At 44.2% G+C, this 20,370-nt stretch overlaps 1 protein-coding gene across 1 annotated transcript in view; it reads right to left on the bottom strand.

The window, feature by feature from the left end:
* The window catches only part of MBOAT1 (membrane bound O-acyltransferase domain containing 1), a 102,893-nt gene extending 82,959 nt beyond the window's left edge, over positions 1-19,934 (bottom strand). Inside the window, exon 1 of the mRNA XM_028513889.2 lies at positions 19,526-19,934. Within this exon, the coding sequence (XP_028369690.2) occupies positions 19,526-19,876 (351 nt within the window). The 5' untranslated portion in view covers positions 19,877-19,934. The remainder of the gene's footprint in view (positions 1-19,525) is intronic.
* Positions 19,935-20,370: the final 436 nt, after the last annotated feature.

Here is a 20,370-nt window from a genome sequence, read left to right as displayed (position 1 = left end):
CTTCTCTGAAACTGCCTTCTCCGCCGCCGCCTCCGACAACCCTCTTCTCAAAAAACTTCAACCCCCCCCCTTCAGGGTCCTGCCACACCCCTCCCATGCTACTGAATTACCTTCCTAACTGGGTTTCTCCGTGCACCCTCAGCCAGGCGTGTTCGCAGGCATGAGCCTCCGCTGTGGCCTCAGCCCATCTCCTCCCTCAGGGAGTTCATCCTTCTCCTGGTTTCACTTGCCCCGGATGCCCAGGACTGCCAGATCTCCGTCTCCCCAACGCTGCTCTCTGGGAGCCGCACACTGCTTTCAGGGCATTTCTGTTTTTAAACCCTGCTCTCCTGTGAACGTGGCTCAAGCAGAGGTCATCGCTTCCCCTCCTTAGTCAACCTCTATTCCCAGTCTCTCCATTCCTGTCAAAGCCCCATTTGCCGAGATACTCGGGACTCCACGTCTGCAGCGACTCCGTCTTCTCTCTTCACATACCCCCGCCCCCACCCCAGCACCCCAGTGGGCTTTGTGACCGGAGAGCCCCACACCACCTGCTATTTTGCACAATTACTTTTTTTTGGTCTTGGAGTTCTTTCGTTTTTGTGTTTTAAATAGTAAAATACTATGTTTTTTTAAAATACAGATGTAAAAATTAAAAAGTTAAAATTTCCCTCACACTCCCCAGTAATCTGGGTGACTGTTAGAAGGGTCAAGGCCACTCTGACCTCTGGCCACACTTTGGAGACTATCATTCCACAGCTAGACGAATAAACAGAGCATTTTCTAAATTTAAATAGGATCATTTAAATTTAAATTCTGCAGTCTGCTCTCTTCACTCCACATGATGTACATCTTTTGAATGACCTCATGCTCTCTAATACTTACATATGATTCCATAGCTTGACTATACCATAATTTAGTCTAACTATTCCTCTATTGCTTGCCATTTAGGAATCTTTCTATTGTTAAATGGCCATTAACAAAGGTCGCTCCTTAAACCACTGACTTGTCAATTAATACTAAAATAAAAATCAATGTGTATTGGCTGCTGGACAGGGAACAGAACTCAGGGCCAGCAGGGAGAGACATCAGGGAAGAAATGGGCAGTTCCTAATGATGGGAATCACCCCCACACAGCTTCTGCTTGAAAACCACCAGGGATGGGGGGCTCATGAACACCAATGGTGATCAATTCTTTTATCTCTATGGCTCTTGTTAATAAGGAAGTTTATGATGGATTGAAACCTAACTCCCTGAAGTTTCTGCCCCTTGAGTTTAATTCTGCTGAGGACACAACATAATTATACTCTTCAAATACCTGAACACCGCTATCATATCATCCCTACGGTTTTTCTCCTTTAAGTCACACACCTCCTCTTCCTTCAACAATTTCTCCTGACGTGCACTGGGCCCAAGGCTGCACACTTCGCTGCTCCTCTTGCTTCCTTTATACCTCCGTTTGCCAATGTCCCTCTTAAAAGCTGACACTGAGCCCTGGCTGGCATAGCTCAGTGGATTGAGTGCGGGCTGGGAATCAAAGTGTCCCAGGTTCGATTCCCAGCCAGGGTACATGCCTGGGTTGCAAGCCATAACCCCCAGCAACCGCATATTGATGTTTCTCTCTCTCTCTCTCTCTCTCTCTCTCTCTCTCTCTCTCTCTTTCTCCCTCCCTTCCCTCTCTAAAAATAAATAAATAAAATCTTTAAAAAAAAAGTAAAAACAAAAAAAGCTGACACTCAGCACTGAACACCTGGGGAGGCACAAACCGACCAGCAGAGAGTAGACTGCTGTGGCCACCTGCCCTTCCACAATATCACCTGCTATGGACAGGAGAGCAAAATGTGTGCCCTGGGTCACTGTATCACTTTGGACAATCCAAACAGGGTGGATGAACAACAGCTTTGCATTCTAGTTCATTAATAGATTTACCCAAATAGTCTCAGAATTTTCTTGCTTTGAGGCTGTACCTGATGCCTTTTGGCGTGACATACATGAGTGGATAAGAGCCTAGGGTGGGAACCCAAACCCCTGGGTCCAAATCCTGGTCTACTGCTGACCAGCCATGGGTCTTACACAAGCAACCGAGCCTCCCAGTTTTTTATGGGGCACATTATTTCTTACCACACAGGGTTGTTGTGTGGCTTAGGTAATTCATGTGGAGTGTTCAGCACTATATATATAGGAAGTATTTATTGCAGAAATTTTTATTTATAACTTTATTAGCACTGTGACCAGAAGTTAAAGGTAGAAATGTTGCCATATGATAGAATAAATAAGAACACCTATGGCCCATACCTCTTCAAGAATTAAGCTGTATTTTCCTCTTCAGTAGAAGAGAAAGAAATTATGTCTCATATATATATCACACACACACACACACACATATATAGAGAGAGAGAGAGAGAGAGTGTGTGTGTGTGTGTGTGTATCTCCATAACTCCAACTGGCTAAGTAAAAAAAAACCTGCCTTTTATTGAAAACACATGATAAGAAACAATGTTTGTTGCCCTGGCTGATGTGGTTCAGTGGATTGAGCACTGTCCTCCTGCAAACTGAAGGGTCGCTGGTTCAATTCTGGGTCAGGGCACATGCCTGGGTTGCAGGCCAGGTCCCTGGTTGGGGGTGTGTGAGAGGCAACCACACAGTGATGTTTCTCTCCCTCTCATCCTCCCTCCCTTCTCCTCTCTAAAAATAAATAAATGAAATCTTTTTTTTTAAAGAAACAATGTTTGTTTACCTAATTAAAAAAGTCACTTCCTGCCTACACTAAACTTACTTGCATTTCAGCTTAGATCTCTACCCTCACATTTCACTACAGCCAAAAAACAAGTTTTCTTTCCATCTGTGTCCATATTTTACTCACTGTCTCCTTTTGCCCCATCTTTTCTACCTTGAAGTAACCTAAACCCTTCTTCCCCTAGCATCCTCTAAGTCTTTTGTTTCTCTTCACCAGATTTAAACTGAAAACCCAACTTCCCCCCAAAAAACGACCCACACCCAGCTCACTGCCCAGGTATCCTATCCATTCATTAAGATAGTCCCAAAGACACACTGAAACCTAAGACGTTTCACTGGAGTTAGACAGTTGTCTAGCTCAGACCACTAGAAAGGAAACTCCTACAAGACAGGAAATGTGTACGTATTTCTTAAGTTCAGTGCTATAACAACAGGGCCTTTTCTTCTATTGGCTCAAAATGTGATAGGGCTGGCAATGGGGAAACAACAGCAAACAACATCTACACGCTGACTAAATGGTTTGCTAAAACCTTCCCCATGGGTCACCCACCCCATGGATACTCACAACCACCCCTTAAAATGTAGATATCATTAGCTCATTTTACAAAGAATAAGGCTCAGGAAGTTCAAATGGCTTGTCCAAGATCACACATTTACCAAATGCTAGCTCTAAGCCTAGAACTCACCTTTTCTCAGTCCCATTCCAGCACTCTATCCACTACCTGAGAGTAGGGGGAAATCACAGGGCAGATCGCAGAAGGAAACCCGAATGTAGCTCACACACCCTGGGTCTATAATCTGGTCTACTTTCCCTTATGAACAGATTTTTTTTCATGAATTCTTGTGGATTAAACATTATGTACTTAGAATGCTTTTGTTGAGTGGAGAACTGAGAGGCTAAAGAGCATTTCTAAGTCAAAAATTGAACGTGAAAGGATCTCAGTGTGCAACGGTAAATGAATGGAAAGTGTGGTTTGGTGGTGGCTCTGTAGTTTGGTATTACGAGGAGAAAAACAGTTATCTTATTATTAATCAACTATCCACTCATGAAAATTGACTGGGGAGAAGTCTGAGGATGCAGAGTAAAATAAAGGTTTACATCTTCATTGAAAGTAACTTAAATGTGTGCAAAGGTTTTAACAGACCTAACTTTCAAGCAAAAAGTAAATCTAAAGCACAAGCACATACCTATGTAACTGCCTGTGTTCTTTCCATTCCTCTGACTAGAAAATTCTCAAAAAACAGATTGGTCCTGACTTCCATTTCTGACAATTTGGTGAGCTCAGTGTTCACAGATACAGCACAACTAATGATTCTAGATTAAAAACAAACAGCATCATTTTTTTTAAATAAACTTTACTTTTTAGAACAATTTTAGATTTACACAAAACTTGCAAAGAGAGCTCCCATATGTACCCCACAACCAGTTTTCTTTATTAGTATCTTATAGCTTATGGTACATTTGTCACAGTTAATGGACCAGTGTTGATACACTAATATTAACTAAAGCCCAGGCTTTATCCATATTTCCTTAGTTTTTACCTAATGCCCTTTTTCTGTTCCAGGAACCCATCGAGGATTCCACCTTACATTTCATTGTCATGTCTCCTTAGGCTCCTCTTGGTTATGACAGTTTCTCGTTTCTGATGACCTTGACAGTTTTGAGGAGAACTGTTCAGGTATTTTGTAGACTCCACCGAGATTTGTCTGATGTTTTCTCAATGTTAGACAGGGATTATGGGTTTTAGGGAGGAAGGTCACAGAAGTTAAGTCTCCTTTGCACCACATCATACTAAGGGTAATGTAGTATCGATATAATTACCAGTATCAATGTTGAACTTGATCACTTGGCCGAGGTCATGTTTTTGAGGTTCCTCCACCATACTCTTCCCCTTCCCCTTCCATACTGATCTCTGTGGAAGGACGTCACAAGCGCAGCCCACACATAAGTGGCAAAGGGTTGTGCTTCCACTCCTCAAGGGAAGGGTATCTGTGAATTATTTAGAATTTTTCTGCAGGTAGATTTTTCTATTTCCTTCCATTTATTTACTTATGCAATCATTTATATCAGTATGAATTCATAGATGTTTATTTTATACTCTGGCTTATAATACTTTTATAACCTATAGATTATAGATCAATAATTTATACTTTTTATTTATATTTCTGTAATCTAATACTCCTTTATTTTGCTGCTCCAGTTGTTGTTTCAGCTTTGGCCATTAGAAGCTCTTTCAGATGGCTCTATGTCCATTTGACACACTCTCAACATTATGAGCTTGTTTTTGTTTTTGTAGTTCTTTACCTTCTGGCACTACAAGATACTGTACCTTATTTTGAATATATCCTGCCCCAGTCCCAGAACCAGCCATTTTTACAAGGAACCCTGGTTCCTCTTATTGTGCAAAGGTATTAGAAACCAAGACCTAAATGTAGGTGTACTCATTGCTAAGGGAGTGTCACTCCTTGTGGACCCTCTTCACTGACAGATCAGGTAAATATATGTGTATGGACCAATGCTTGAATATACACACATCTACAAATATTCCTACATGTAACCATCTGTATCTGTAGTAGACTAAGCATGAGTTCATATTGATGTGCTTGATTATTTTCACGCACAGCTGAAGTAGTGGGAAAGGAAGAGAATTCCTCAGAAGCCGGAAATTCCAGAAAGCAGGAATGAGAAATGCAAGCACCTCTGGAGCTGCCATTTGCCCCAGGACACACACCCATCCAGGTAACCTAGGGCTCGGGCAGCAGACATAAAGCAGGCAGAGAAAAGAGAAGTGAAGACACTGCATAAAACAAAAACACGTCTTGAAGGCAGAATCCCTCCTAAATTTCTGAAAGGTGGCACCTCACAGGGAAAAAGGCCCTCCTCACAAAGACAGTGGGGTGTGTGTTTATATGGGTCTTGGCCTGGGCAGTGAGACAAAAGGTACAAAGGCTCCCCTGAGAATGAGAGTTTAGAGGCCTGAGCTCGCATGCCCTATATGGAAAAAAAGAAAAAGATAAAAGAAAAGGAAAAATAAATCCAAAGCAGTAAATATAATTTCAGCGGCCCGGCTAGGGGTGCTCCCAGGTGCCCCAGCAGAAAGAACCATAAAATCTCTCAAAAGGCGTGTGCTTTAAATCCAGGTCTCTAAATATTTCCACAGATAAAGTACAACGGAGCATGAACACTACCAGTCAAAACAGCACCAAAGACCCTTGAAAATGAAGGAAACCCACCACAAAAACACATATGATTCCATTTATACAAAATAGCCAGAACAGGCCAGGTACAGAGAGTAGATCAGTGGTTGCCAGGGTCTGGAGAAGAGGAAGGAGGTAGGATTTGGGACAAAGTGGGAATTGCTAATGATATCCAGTTTCTTTCAGGGGAGGCGGGGTAAACTGTGCTAAAATTAGATTGTAACAAAGGTTACACAACATTGTAAATAGACTAAAAAACACTGAATTATACAGTTTAAATAGGTGAATTGTAAGGTATAGGATCCTGGAATAGAAAGAGGACATTACTGGAAAAAAAGGGCGAAATTCAAAGAGTCTGGAATTTATCTAATAGTTACATATCAGTGTTGATTTTTCAGTTTTGACAAATGCACCATGGTAATGCAGGATGTCCACACTGGAGGAAATGGGTGAGGCGTGTATAAACACTCTGTACTGCCCTGGCCGGTGTGGCTCGGCAGGCGGGAGTGTCACCCTGTGAACAGAAGGGTAGTGGGAGCACAGGGCAGGGCACAGGGTGGAGGAGGTCTCTCTCTCTCTCTCTCTCTCTCTCTCTCTCTCTCTAAGCAATGAAAAACAAAATGTGCTCAGGTGAGGATTAAAAAAAAAAACTCTTTGTACTATCATTACAACTGTTAATCTAAATTATTCCAAATGTTGTTAATCCACAATTTTAAAAAAAGGTTTTTTCCCCTTAATTATCAAAGAATGTGATACATCTATTGTGATGCAAAGGGAAGTTTTAAAAGCTGTGCATGTTTTTTTTTCTGAAAGTGGTGCACCCCATTTATGGTCGCATACTAGCATTTTAAGGTCTTCACTGGGGGCCACTGCATGGTGTGTGGCTTTTGCCATCTTTAGTCAATTCTTTCATCCAAGTGCATTTCCTTCTGTTAAGCAATCTTCAGTCTAGCTGTTCACATTACCCCTTTCCTTGTTCTTTCACTTCTACAATTCTAGCAATTGGCAACAGAGAACCAAATCTAGATACATATTACCCTCATAAACGTTTCAGTGTTGCCAAGTACACAAGAGCTAACTTTCCAGCAGCTCTCATAAATCGTTTCACAGCCCGCTATCTGCCTTCAACTTCCCTCTGCAACTTCAGCTGAGATGCACAGTCACGATGCATTATCCGTTATTATGATGAAACAGCACCCCACCCTAAACCTTGATGAAATTATTTTTTTAATTTTACATGTTGCCCTTCTTTCAAACTCAGATAACACAACTGGCAATTAGATAAAGATATATCAAAAGGCATTCTAAATCCCTCAGTTTGAAGACAATTTACACATAATTCAATTTAACTTTCGCAACTTAGTAGAGCTAACTATAAAAGTGAGGTCAATGTTAATTCAGTACACCTCAGGTTACAAAAATAAATGTTAAGATAGTCTTGTGCTATACCTTTTTTGCAAACTCCCACCTCCAGGCCTCATATGTGAAAAAAATTTAAAACCTTTCTGTCTTTCCCTCCACATTGACAAAAAATTGCTTCCTTTTTGCAAAATAGCCTACAGGTAAGTTAACACATTGTTTTGAGAAGAATGGACAATTATCTTTTAGAGAAGGATATAAAAACAGTTCAACATCCCTAGCACACAAGACTACTGTATTTTTCAGACTATAAGATGCACCTTTTCCCAAATTTGGGCGGAAATGGGGTGCGTCTTATAGTCTGAATGTAGGTTACCTGGCTCAAAGGGGGGGTGGGGAGCAGGTGGTGGAGCAGGGTCACAGGTTATTAACTATTTTACCACATTTTTTGCTTCAAATTTTTTTTCCTATTTTCTTCCTCTAAAACCTAGGTGCATCTTATGGTCCAGTACATCTTATAGGCTTAAAAATACGGTAGATCTTCTCCACGTGGTCTTTTTGCCAGAGTAGAGTACCCAAACCTTAAGGCATTCTGACCCTACTCCAATAAGAAAGTAAAAGAAACAAGAAGATTCCAGAGCTTTGAAGTTCCATTCACTTCCACCAAGCTGCACGGAAATGCACACTGCTTCATTGGAAGAAATAAGAAAGTAAGATATACAGGTACAATCTTTTTGGCTATGTTACCACATCCACTAAAACATGGAAAATAAAGAATCTTGGTTTCTGGTCTTTACCCTCAAAAAGTGTTCTTTACCATCTAAACCAAGCCTTCCTACTGTTGAAGATCTTGGAATCAGAGCATTTAAGAGCTAAGTAGGCCTGAAAAATCATCGTTTCCAGCAGGAGAATACCAAGACTCCTGGAGACCAGGCTTTTACCCCTGAGATGCAAGGGACAGGGAGTTTTCAATGCCCTCCTGCCTAAACCCAACGTGTGCATCTCTCCATCTGTGGGGAAACTGGAACAAACACCAGTCTCTGCCTCCTCCAAGCTCCGTGCTCCCCACCGCATGTGCCATGGTGAGTGGCCCTCACTGCTCTCCACATGCCTGGAGAATGTGACCAGAACAGGTGGTACCAAGGTGGGAAGACCCCTCCCCAGCCCCCTTACCCACCACCCCCATCACCAGCAGCACGTTCAGCCTTAGCTAAGGGACGAGTCAGTTCCTGAAAGCACAGAAACAGAACTCTCAGAGAAGGCAGAAAGGAAGTCAAATGTCACAAGAGCTCTGCATATGCAGATATGGATCAACCTCTAAGAGTCACTGTGACAATAAAAAAAAATTTTTTAAAGAGATGAGTGGAAGAACTGTACATATACAACACTCGTGTCAGAAAACAGACAAAAGGATTCTGTGTGCCTGTGCCCAGAGCCCATCTCCAAAAGGGCGCCCCATCTGCCAGTGGGGCAGGGTCTGGGCAGCTGGAAAAGAGGGGGTGGGGGGCCCCTGCCTCTCACTACATCCCCTTTTCTGCCTTGTGACTTTGATACTAAGTACATAAGCTACCTAGTCAGAAAACTAGTTTTTAAACTGTATCTATACAAAATAAAAACAAAAAAAAATCTTTTAATTTTCAATTAAAATAAATATTTAAAATAAATAAAATACAAACAGCAGCAACAACCAAAAAAAGCAAACATAATGGCAGGGAGAAAAATATCTTTGGAACAAGGATGCCTCAACCCAGTGACGCTCACAGCTAAACCACTTCATGAAATTTCACAGTGACTTCTGACTTCAGCAACTTCCTGCAGGCCTTAGCAACCTGTTGCTGCTGTGTGCCTTTGTTGATTCTGTCTCAAACTGGAGGTACGGAATGATGAATGAAAGAAGGAGGGGCCCGTATTAGGGAGAGGGAACAAACTAGTCTTTTTTTTTTAAGTTACTTGTTAGACATAAGAATTTAGAGCCACCTGAATAAAACACCTTTTCAAGTGTACCCCTGCTATTTTACAACTTAGACTAGAACCTGACCTCCTATTGTGATTTGGTAACTAACCAGAGAGGGGACCGGCTGTGATACTGTGATGGTTGGGAAATCCCCAGCACTATCAGCCCAGATATCTTCATTTAACATTTCAAACCACTTTCATGCTGTTGTGAACTTTCAGAACCATTACTGCAAATCAGATCAGTACTACTAATGCATAAAAGACTAACCACTGATAACTTTTAAAAGTTACAGCAGAATTCCACCATTACAAAGAAGTCAGTAAATGATTGACCAAGTGCACAGTTCTTGGATAAAAAAAAATCCACATTACAAATGGGTTAATGAGTTCACCTTGTGGCAGGTGGTCATGTTTCCCTATTAGTGGCCTATTAGCAAAGCACGTGTTTAACCAGAGTAAACGACCTGAAGCCACTTTTCCCACTGGTTCCTCCGCACCCTCACGCTGCCCTGGAAAACCACTGGAAACTGCCGTCAATAAGGTGGCAGCAAGTTCTCCCTTTATCTTGTTTACTGAAAGGCTGGACTTACTGAAAATAGAAAGCTTCTGAAAAGCACACAACCACTGTTAGTAAATTACACATCTTGATTTATTTTTACCAGTCGCTGCTACAAAAGATACTTCCAGATTGTATTTCCTTAGATATAATCTCTCCACAAAATTTTCCTTTATAAGTGGGATTTTGAAGGCATGAGGCACGATGCTCAGAGCATGTGGGTACACGGCACCTTGTATATGTAGGGCTTCCAACCGCTATTGTTCATGCAAACCTGAGATGACTGGTCCAAACAATGATATTAATATCTGCATATGTAATTGCATGTGATACATACATCAACTTCACATAATGAAAACAGGAATGGAGCATTTAATATTTAAACAACCCGAGATTAACATCTAGCTATCAGAAATTTGGCCATGATTTAACTTTCAAATCAGATATTAGATCTAGTCCATCTGAAATGTAAGTTCCAAATAATCAACAGACCTAACCGGTTGGTAAAAATAACTGGCTCCCAATTTTATCTTAACTGAGTCATTCATTCCAATGCAAGAATGTAAATAAAATTCTACTTCAATCCAACATTAATTTAGTTCCTACTCTGCACCACACATACCGAGATGAATGATTCACCACCTACGGAGAATGTTCACCTTTTCTCCAGTCTCGGCATTTCTGTTCAAACGGCTTCTTCTTCCCAGAATATGCTGCCTGCCCCACCTGGCCCCACCCCAGCACCTTTACTTCCTCCTTCTCCTTCAAAAGCAGCAGCTCCCAGGAAGTCGTCCCAGCACCCTCTCAGGACAGCCCCACAGGTGCTGAGACCCTGTGTTCTCGGGCCATGGCACCTGCACACGGCCCCTGGAGCATCGAGCACATGTATTACCAGGTTCCTAGGTAAAACAGCAGCAACAAGTGCTTCCAGGCTTGTCTCCCAGAAGGCTCAGGTCCTCATTAAGCTCTATATCCCCATTCTAGCCCAATGTTTGGCTTACTGTCCTCAATATGCAAATACAGTCCTGTGCCACTTACAGACAGAACTCCATTCTGAGAAATGTACTGTTAGGTGATTTTGTGATTGTGTGAACATCATAGAGCGCACCTGGACAAACCTTGATGGTAGAGCCAACTGTTCAGTCAGGCTATACGGTATAGCCTACTGCTCCTCGGCTGTGAGACTATCCAGCATGTTATGGTACAAAACAACACGAGATTAAATCAAGCACAAGAAAAATGATGCAATGAAGAGATGCAATAAACATGGCATGTGTGAAGCACAATATTCTACAGCAAACTTTTAAAAAAATTTTTAATTTTCACCCAATATGTTTTTTAATTGATTTTAGAGAGAGAGGAAAAAGAGAGCGAGAGTGAGCAAGAAAAAGAGAGAAACATCAATGTGAGAAAGAAATATTGATTGTTTGACTGCCATATGAACCCCAACCCGGGATTGAACCCACCACCTAGGTATGTGCCTGAACTGGAAATCCAACCTGCAACCCCTTGTTCCACGGGGTGATGCTCCAACCAACTGAGTCACCCAGCCAGGGCAGTAAACTTTTTTTTTTTACAAGTAGAAAGAGTGCACTCCAAAATAATGATAGAAAGTATGGTATAGCAAATATATAAACCAGTAACACAGTCATTTATTACCATTCTCAAGTAACATGCACTGTACATAATTGCATGTGCTGTATTTTATGTGCCTGGCAGTGCAGCAGGTCTGTTTGCACCAGCATCACCACAAACATGTGAGGAATGCATTACACTCTGATGTTACAATTGCTACAAAGCCACTATGCCTTAAGAATTTTTTGGCTTTATCATAGTCTCGTGGGACCACGGTGGTTGACTGCAAAGTCATGTGACACAGGGCGGTGGATGAGATAACAAAGGCAGAGCAGCCGGCTGGGTGCCTGTCAGCATAAGCATTCAATACACAGAGGTTTTGGTGTCACTGGCCAGAAAGGCAAACTAAGGTCAAGTTGTGAAGAACACCTCTCATTCCACAACAGGAAAGCGAAAGCTCAGGGCCCACCAGGTCTCTCCTTGAAATACCAGAGAGCACATGGCCGCACCCGCACCTCCACCCTATCTGCCTTCCTTTCAATTACTGTCAAAGCAAGCCACCAGACTGTGACACCAGCCAGGCTGGACTCACCCAGGGTGCCCTACAGCAGAGACTGCTCATCCCCCTGTTCTGTGTGCAGGGCTGGACTAAAGGCAACTCCCATCTCCACCAGCCCTATCCTATCTGTTCTATAGAACTGGGGGTTTATACCTCACAATACTGCCCTAAACGCATCTTACCCTTTGAAATCCCGGGGCTGTTCTGCAAATCACCCTCCACCTCCCAACAGCAATCTCTTCAGAACCACAAGGAACTTTCTACCACACCTGCAGTGTGGCCCCAGGAAAGATCAAAATGCTCAGGGTCAGTCACTAGCCTTATCAGATCTCTGGGACCCCAGAGGGGACACCGCTGCCTGCCTAGAACCCTCCCACTCATCCCAGACCCTCATGCCCAGCAAGCAAGTTGCACTTCCCAACTCGAAGCTGTGGGCTACGCCTGACTTCCTCATCTTCCTCCTCCGCGTCCTCCTCCTCCTCCTAGAGGACTCATGTTCCCACCGTGACCTTCTTCTCTCAGCTCTCCCTCGGCTCCACCCAAAACCTCCGTCTGCCCAGCTCTCCCCTTTGTCTTTCAGTGAGCTGGAGAATCATCAGCCTCCAGGCATTTTCTTTCTCCTTTTACCACTACAATGGGGAGAGGGGACAAGTAGGGAAAAGAACTTCACTTCCTTGGACCATTTTTCTTTCACCATCTATACAAAATCTTTCCTCCCCTCAAACTCTACCCAGACTCCTTATATTAAATGAGATGCTGTCTGCAGAGCAGCTGGCTGTCTGTCTGTCTGACAGCAGAGTAGGTCCTAGCCTCTCTGGTCCTTCTTCACACTGTCTGACTCTACCACCCTCCACCATCCTAGAGACCTTTGGTCCTGTGTTGTCTTCTCTACCTCACCTCCCCGAATTCAGCTGGGAAGCTTCACTGTTTAAGGGGACAGTCCGTCAAACCCCCATTTCCCCAAGCTAAACCAAACTGACTGGCACCCCAGCTCCCATATGCCTACCCTGACTTTCACCGTGGCCCAGAAAAGCTTCCCTGTGAATCTTCTCCTGAAGCATCCCAGCCTCTAGCTCTCTCCCTTCCTCTGCACCTGCTCCTCAAAGTCTTTCAGTCTCTGGATAGTTCTCTTTTCACTTTCATCACTTCCAACTATTTGCCAGTATCTTTCTTTCAACACCTTTACTTCTTAACTTTTCAACAGCCTTCTCTGGAAATATCCAACTATCTGTATTACTTTTGCTCCTCAAAGAAGCTGCTAAATGAGAAAGATTATGTATTGACACAAATTCATGTGTCTAAAAATCTATGGCTTTCAGTGGGTTGATTACACCCATTAAATTACCTCTGGTCGGTTCTTCCTCCACTCACCCATAAAGACCACTCTAAATCCTCACTCATCCTCAAAACCACTGCTCCCCCCCATTCCTGCATGCTTTCCCTGTGACCCCTGCACCAAACTGCAGAATGAAAATCCTTGTACCACCTAAGCCCTCTAACACCCTCCCTTTGGTGGTAAGCAGTGGCTCTAAACTTCAGCTGGCATGAGACACACACAGGGTACCCTTCCACTCTGATATTCAGATTCATCAGTTCTGGAAAAGATTCCCAAAACACACATGGCAATAGATTCTGATGAATGATAGTCCACTCACCAAACTTTGAAAAAAAAATTAGTCTACAGCATGGGTCTGCAACATCTGGCCCCTGGGCCAGAATTCCACCGGCTGCCTGTTTTGGTGTGGCCCGCATGCTAAAAATGTGTTTTATACATGTAAAGGGTTAAAATACAACAAGTGAAGAAAATTCCACGACACCTGAAAATGATATGAAATTCAAATTTCAGTGTCCATGAATAGTTTTAGGAGCTCACAGTCATGCCCAATTATTTACATCTTACTTGTGATTGCTTTCATCCTACGATGGCAGAGCTGAGTGGTTGTGACAAAGACTCCTTGTAGGGTCTGCAAAGTCAAAAATATTTACTTTCTAGTCCTTCAGAAAAAAGTTCGCTGGCCCCTGGCCTGCGGGATACAGTGTAAACCCCTCACCAGAGCATTTCAGCTTCCTGGTGATGTGAGTCCTGCTTACTTCTCCAACCTAGAGTCCTGTGGTCCACACAACTGCAGCCCACCGCCCACTGCAGTGGGCTCTTGGTTCCTTGAATGACGCACACAATTCCACACTCCATACCTCTGCATGTGCTGTTCTTTTTCACCAGTCTGCCTGACAAATTTGGCAATTTGTTTACCTGAAAACTTGGGTCTTCATCCTTCAAGACCCAAGTGCTGCTTCTCCTTCTCCTGAGAGATGCTGTCTGATGACCGTGCCTCTTCTCTTTTGCCTGTGCTGGATTAACTAGTCTCCCAGTTATCCATCTAGCAGGGTGTCCAACCTGCAGGCCGCAGGCTGCATGCAGCCCAGGATGATTATGAGTGCAGACCAAAACAAAATTGTAAATTTACTTAAAATAATGTGAGTTGTTTTTTTTTTTTCGTTAGTATTTGTGTATTTAATGTGTAGCCCGAGAGAGCTTTTCTTCTACCTGTGTGGGCTTCAGGCTGGACACCCCTGGTACAGCAATGGTTCTCAAACTTTCAGGCACATCGTTAAATCACCAGCAGCTGGGCCCATCGCCAGAGCAGCAGATAGGGGCACCAGGCAGAGAATGTATTAGGTAGGCCAAAAAGTCTGTATGGTTTCTTCCTTAAAATAAAAGACACATTTTTCATTATCACCAATAACTTTATTATAGATTTGTAAATTTTGAGTATGTTGGCTATCTCCTGCTATTGGCTTCTAGTAGATAGAGTCCAGGGGTGCTGCTCAACATCTTCCAATGCGTAAGGCAGCCTCACAGCAAAGAATTATTTGCCCAAAATGTCAATCATACCAAGAAACTTCATGAACCACTTTTGACACGTTCACATGTTACAGGACCATTGCCCTGCCTGGTGTGGCTCAGTGGATTGAGGGCCAGCCTGTGAACCAAAGCATTGCCTGTTCAATTCCCAGTCAGGGCACATGTCTGGGTGGCAGGCCAGGTCCCACGTTGGGGGCACCCGAGAGGCAACCAACTGATGTTTGTCTCACACATCAATGTTTCTCTGCCTTTTTCCCTCCCTTCCTCGCTCTCTGAAAATAAATAAAATCATTTTTTTGAAACGCTCTATTTAATGAAGTTTTATAATGGGTATCAGTAACATTGGCATATATTGTTACTAATGATAAACATTTATCGAGAACCCACTATTTCCTTTGAATACATGAAGGGATAAAAACTCCACCTCAAAGAGACTTTAAATAAGTTTGAAATTCAGCATATAAACCCAGCAAGATTACTAACAACATAAGGCACCATTTATTAAATCAAATGTAAACTGTGTCAAAGGTAAACAGTGAGTTCCACAGGCATCCTGTGTGTCCGACAGTTTTCCCTTCCCTGTTCCACCTGAGTGCCATCTCCACACCTCCGTCAGCAGCTGCACTGCTCTGCGGCTGCACTGCACTTGTACGCTTACATGGATCCCCTGTCTCCTCTACTGGTGTGGAGGCTCTTCCAGATAGGAACCATCTCGACTTTTTTGTATCCTTGGACTCTACAACCTGGCCAGGTACCTGGCACTAATAATATTAAATAAATATTTAATTGACTTAACAATGACTATGGAATGTGAGCTGAGCATTTAAGTAAGGGCAAGACTTAGATAAGAAAAGGGTTGAAGGCTGGGCTTTCCAAGAACGTGCAAGGGAACCAATGGGGTGATTCAAAGTTCCAGGCAAGTAAAGGAACCCTGTGGTCACAGCCACACCCACCTCCAGCCCACGCATGAAACGATCAACCCCCTGCAGGCCTCTCACCAGTCTGGAGGGCCAAGTTTTCAGAGCTGGTCTTCATTCACCCAGCCTTTTCAATTGTAACACAAGCTTACCCTTAATAGTCCCAAAACTTTGCTGCTTTAATCTCAATATCATTTCCTACATTCTTATGTCCTGGTGTATGTTTCTCATGTCCCTTTTTCTGCTGATTAACTTAGTAAAGGAGGGAGGGGTAAACAAACAAACTGAAAAACTCCTAATTTAACACTGACTTGATACTTTATACAAACACAAAATTTGGGGGTACCAGTCAATAAAAATAGCCTTGGCACCCGGAATTCCTCCACCAAAGTGGAAATTCCTCAAAACCAGGAAACAAGTTTCAGCTTCCACAGTTCCTAATACAACCATGCACCACACAAATTAATGAGGCCAGTATCTCATCTAACCTGGTAGCTGAGTCAATCTTGCAGACTTAGAAGGCTTTGGTTAAAGTCAGATCATGTCACACTCCACAACCACAACAAGGTGGACAGGACATGAACAGATGGTTTATTTTTTAATGTTTTTAATTGTTATTTATTGATTTGAGAGTGAGACAGATAAACACTGACATGTTCCACTTGTTTATGCATTCATTGGTTGATTCTTGCTTGTGCCCTGACTGGGATCGAATCTATAACCTCAGCATACGCAGCCTTGGCATATGAGGATGACTCTCTAACCAGCAAAGCTACCTGGCCAGGGTGACATGAGCAGATGATTTAACCAAAAAATAAAACACTCATCCTCCGTTCCTCAATTCCCCCTAAATTGGAAGGAAAAGTTCTTATCTAACCTATCTTGAGTAAGTGAAGCTTTATATCTGAATAATGGTACTAACTGCCAGAGCTCCTTATTTGCTGGACAGACAGGGACTCGGACTCACAATTTAGAAATCAACTTTCAACACTCTCATTTGGGAGGTACCTCTGAAGACCCTAAGTCATCGCTCATTTCCTATGTTCTGCCTGGAGCGCTGTGCTCTACTTGTTCTCATTAAATAAGACGATTTTACATTGAACATCTATAAGAGGATGTCAGACTAATAGAAGTCCCTAAAAACTAAAACCACAGACTTTGTTCCTCAGTGTGGTCACAAGTGCACACAGGCTTCCCCCAGGAGTTAACAGAACAGGTAAATGAAAGAATCAGAAAAAATAACAATAACAGCAGTTTTCACTCACATAGTAGAGTGCTCAACAGATATTTCAATTTTTGCAAATAATAAACTACTCGACACAGGAACATCCACAGCCAAAGAAGTTTCAGCAGTGCATTCAATTCAGAAATTATGAAGGTACATGTGTGATGTGAAGTCATTCACTGGGGGGAAAAAATCAGTGTCTTTAAGAGGCAGATGAAGAACAATTTGGGTAATTTGAGGTATATATTTTATTCTTTTTTTAGCATATTGCAGGCCAATAAAAGTCACTCTTTTATGCAACAGGAGCAAACACTGATCAAGGACTGTGCTCCTGAACTGCCCTCCAGATCAGACCCTCCCTTTCTCTGCCCCACTCTGTGCCCTGGGAGGGACCCCTGCAGACCCAGCCAGCCTGAGGTGGAAGGTGGAAGGGGGAGAAGGGCTGAGGTTCTTAATCTGCTCCCCACCCCATCCTGGCAGGGGTTGGGGGCAGCTCTCCCTGGGCAGTGACAACAGGACTTCCTTCCTTTTCCCCTCTGGCCCCCAGGTATCCATACCTGACCATCCTCTGTCAGTTTCCCTAATGCTGCCCACACCTCTCTAAGTAATTCATTCATGTTTCTTCATGGCAACCCATTGAGCTGAATTTTGTTTCCTGCCAGGACCCAGCCTGATACAAGGACCTTCCTCACATAGGGCATTTTATACCTACATAAAACTTCTTACCTCCCAAATGTAGGTCTTATTGCCATCTCCCATTTTACACACGAGGATGCTGGGGCTCTAAGATGTGGTCACACAGGAAGTTTGCTGATGGAGCAGGAATTACACCCAGGTCAGTCTGACATTTAAAATCATTAAAAAGCCCTTGAAAGTGTGAAGAAGACCTCATGCTTGCAAACTCTCGAGCCACCATATATCCTGACTTGGGATGTTTCCCTGAGTCCAAAATAAGCTAGCTGGGGCACTGCCCTATAAGTGCTTCTCACCAAGTCATTCAGATTGGACCCTGCTGGAGGGAGGAGGGGCTGTGCTAAGATCCAAGAGATCACAGGTGTTCCTTCCTTGCCCACCACCCACGTTCTTCCTTCAATCACCCCAGAAATCCTTAAACATCCCTTAGACATCCATTAAACACCCGTAAGGCCCTTATATTTATTTTTATAAATTAAAAACAGGGTTTCTTGACAGAAACCTAGGAAAGTTGGAAATGGAGGTGGATGCAGTTAAAAAGCACTTGATAACATCACACTGGAACCTCCCAGTCATTACTCGCCAGGTTCCATTAACAAGTCTCTTTCCACACACAAGGCCTCACTGGATTCCTCTCTGCACCTGTGCAGAGTAGCTTAAAACAGAAAACACAATTAAAATAAATTTTGATGGGTGGGGGGGATAAGTACAAACGAACTCCTCTTAAGGAAATTCAGCTATCAGTTATATATTTATTTCAGGGCTAAAGACTGCTGTTATTTCTGCCTTTGTCTGGGTCGCTAGGTCCCTCCACCCTCACTACACACTGAGGAGTAATTTACAACAGCACGAGGTAGGATTTGATACCTCTCTCAAGTTCTAAACTCACTTGCATTTTGTAACTGATAAGAAGGCAATGCTTAGATCAGGTAAGGTTCTGAATCAGATCTTCAGAGGAAACCAGGTAGAAGGTGGATCAAAAAAATAGTATCTGAGTAAGGCAATCGCCGGCTCTCACTTCCTCATTACTGAAAGACTGTGAGTGGAAAGGGCGGCAGGTGTGCTCTTGTTGGAAAAAAAATCACTAGTGAAAGGCAGAGGAAGAACCCTGGCCAAATACTCGGCATGGAACAAAACAGGCTAGAGTGCAGTGGGCCCTCCTCCAGCAGCCCCACCCGATTCCATTTAAATCAACAAACACTTGTTGACTCAATACCAAGCCCAAGGTGGATCTAGCCTGTAGCGCCTGAAGCAGACAAGAAAATGAGTAAGACTACCACAGTCCTCAGGAAGATTTCCTACCAGGAATTACTGTTCTTTATTGCCATTGTCAATTTTCATGGTCGCAGACGATATAAGAAAGTCCGAATGACTTCAGCAGCGCCCCCTCTTCTCCCACTAATCTGTCCAACTTGGGAGCCCTGGGGAAGCCAGTGTCCTGTGTCCGTCCTCCCTGTCGGATGGACATCACATATGGCACAAAATAACTGCCATCCTGATTTGACAAGTCTCACTTCTGAAGTTTAAAATCCAGGTCTCTCATTCAAAAGCTATAGGCTATAGCCTCTAAATTAACCAAGTGTAATTTTTATGTAGAATCATCTACACTAAAACTAATGACTTCACTGGTGGGAGAAACAACTAAATCACCTATCAGAAGACTTTAGAACTTGGTAACAGGGAACAAGGCAACTCTAAACTTTTTTATAAGTTCTTTTGGACCTGTCGTGCAGGGTACATCAATGTCTTTCACACTTACAGGAGAAAAACTCACTCAAAAAAATGCCCACCTGTCTGGTTTGTAGCTATAAAATCTGCCATGGGGCGGGGACAGAGGGAGATAACATCCGCAGAGACTCCACGCTCGCACTGGCTCGGGGAGTGGTCTCGCGCCCCGCGCCGCACTCACCTGGTCCAGCGGGATGCCCAGGAGCTGGCTGAGCGGGTGCAGGCAGGTGGAGCCTGTGGTGCGGTAGGAGAGGCTGGACCGCGGCTCGGCTGCCATCCCGCATCTTCGGGAGGCGGCTGCCCCAGCCCCACCACGCGCCACACTACTCCGCGTCCTTCCGCCCAAGTGCTCGTGGGTGACCTGCCGAGGGGCAAGCGACCTCCTCGCTGGCGGGGATCTAGCGGCGAGGCCGAGGGACACGATCGGACGCCAACTCCCGTGGAGCAAACTTGGCGTTGGCGCCACGACCAGCGCGCCGTAGGAGGGCCGCGCCGTGCACGCCGCTTCCCGCTCCCTCCTCTCGGCGCTCATTGGCCTGGCTTTGGGGACCGCCCGGGAGGAGGGAGGGAGGCAGGAAAAGTGGGGACGCGCCGCGCGGCCCGCCCAGCCTAACTCGGACCAAAGCTGCCGGGAGTGGAAAAGCGATCCCCGCGGGCGCGCTGCTGGCGAGCCGTCCCGAGAGCGGGAGGCGCCTCTCCTCCTTCGAGTTCGCCGTCCCAGCTCTCGGCAAAATGTCATGACCTCCACCCACTGCACCCAGGCGGCCGCCTTTCGCTGAGGCTAAACCCCCGCCCCTCCCTATTTACGCATTCACCCTGCTCCCAGTTCCACCGCCGGCTAGGATTTCCTGCGCTTTCCTTTCGGGCTTTCTCGCTCGAAGTCCTTACTGCAAAGGGTTAACATGCCAGTGGCTGGAGCCCAAGGAGAACCCCACGCTGCTAGCCAGGGCCCCAACACCCAGTCTCGCCCTCTTTCTTGAGTTTCATCACCAACAAACTGCACTGAACTTTAAATCGCCAAACCGG

This window comes from Phyllostomus discolor, chromosome 5, assembly GCF_004126475.2.
Source record: "Phyllostomus discolor isolate MPI-MPIP mPhyDis1 chromosome 5, mPhyDis1.pri.v3, whole genome shotgun sequence".
In the NCBI taxonomy this organism is placed as follows: Eukaryota; Metazoa; Chordata; class Mammalia; order Chiroptera; family Phyllostomidae; genus Phyllostomus; species Phyllostomus discolor.
This window is presented reverse-complemented; position numbering and strand designations above follow the sequence as displayed.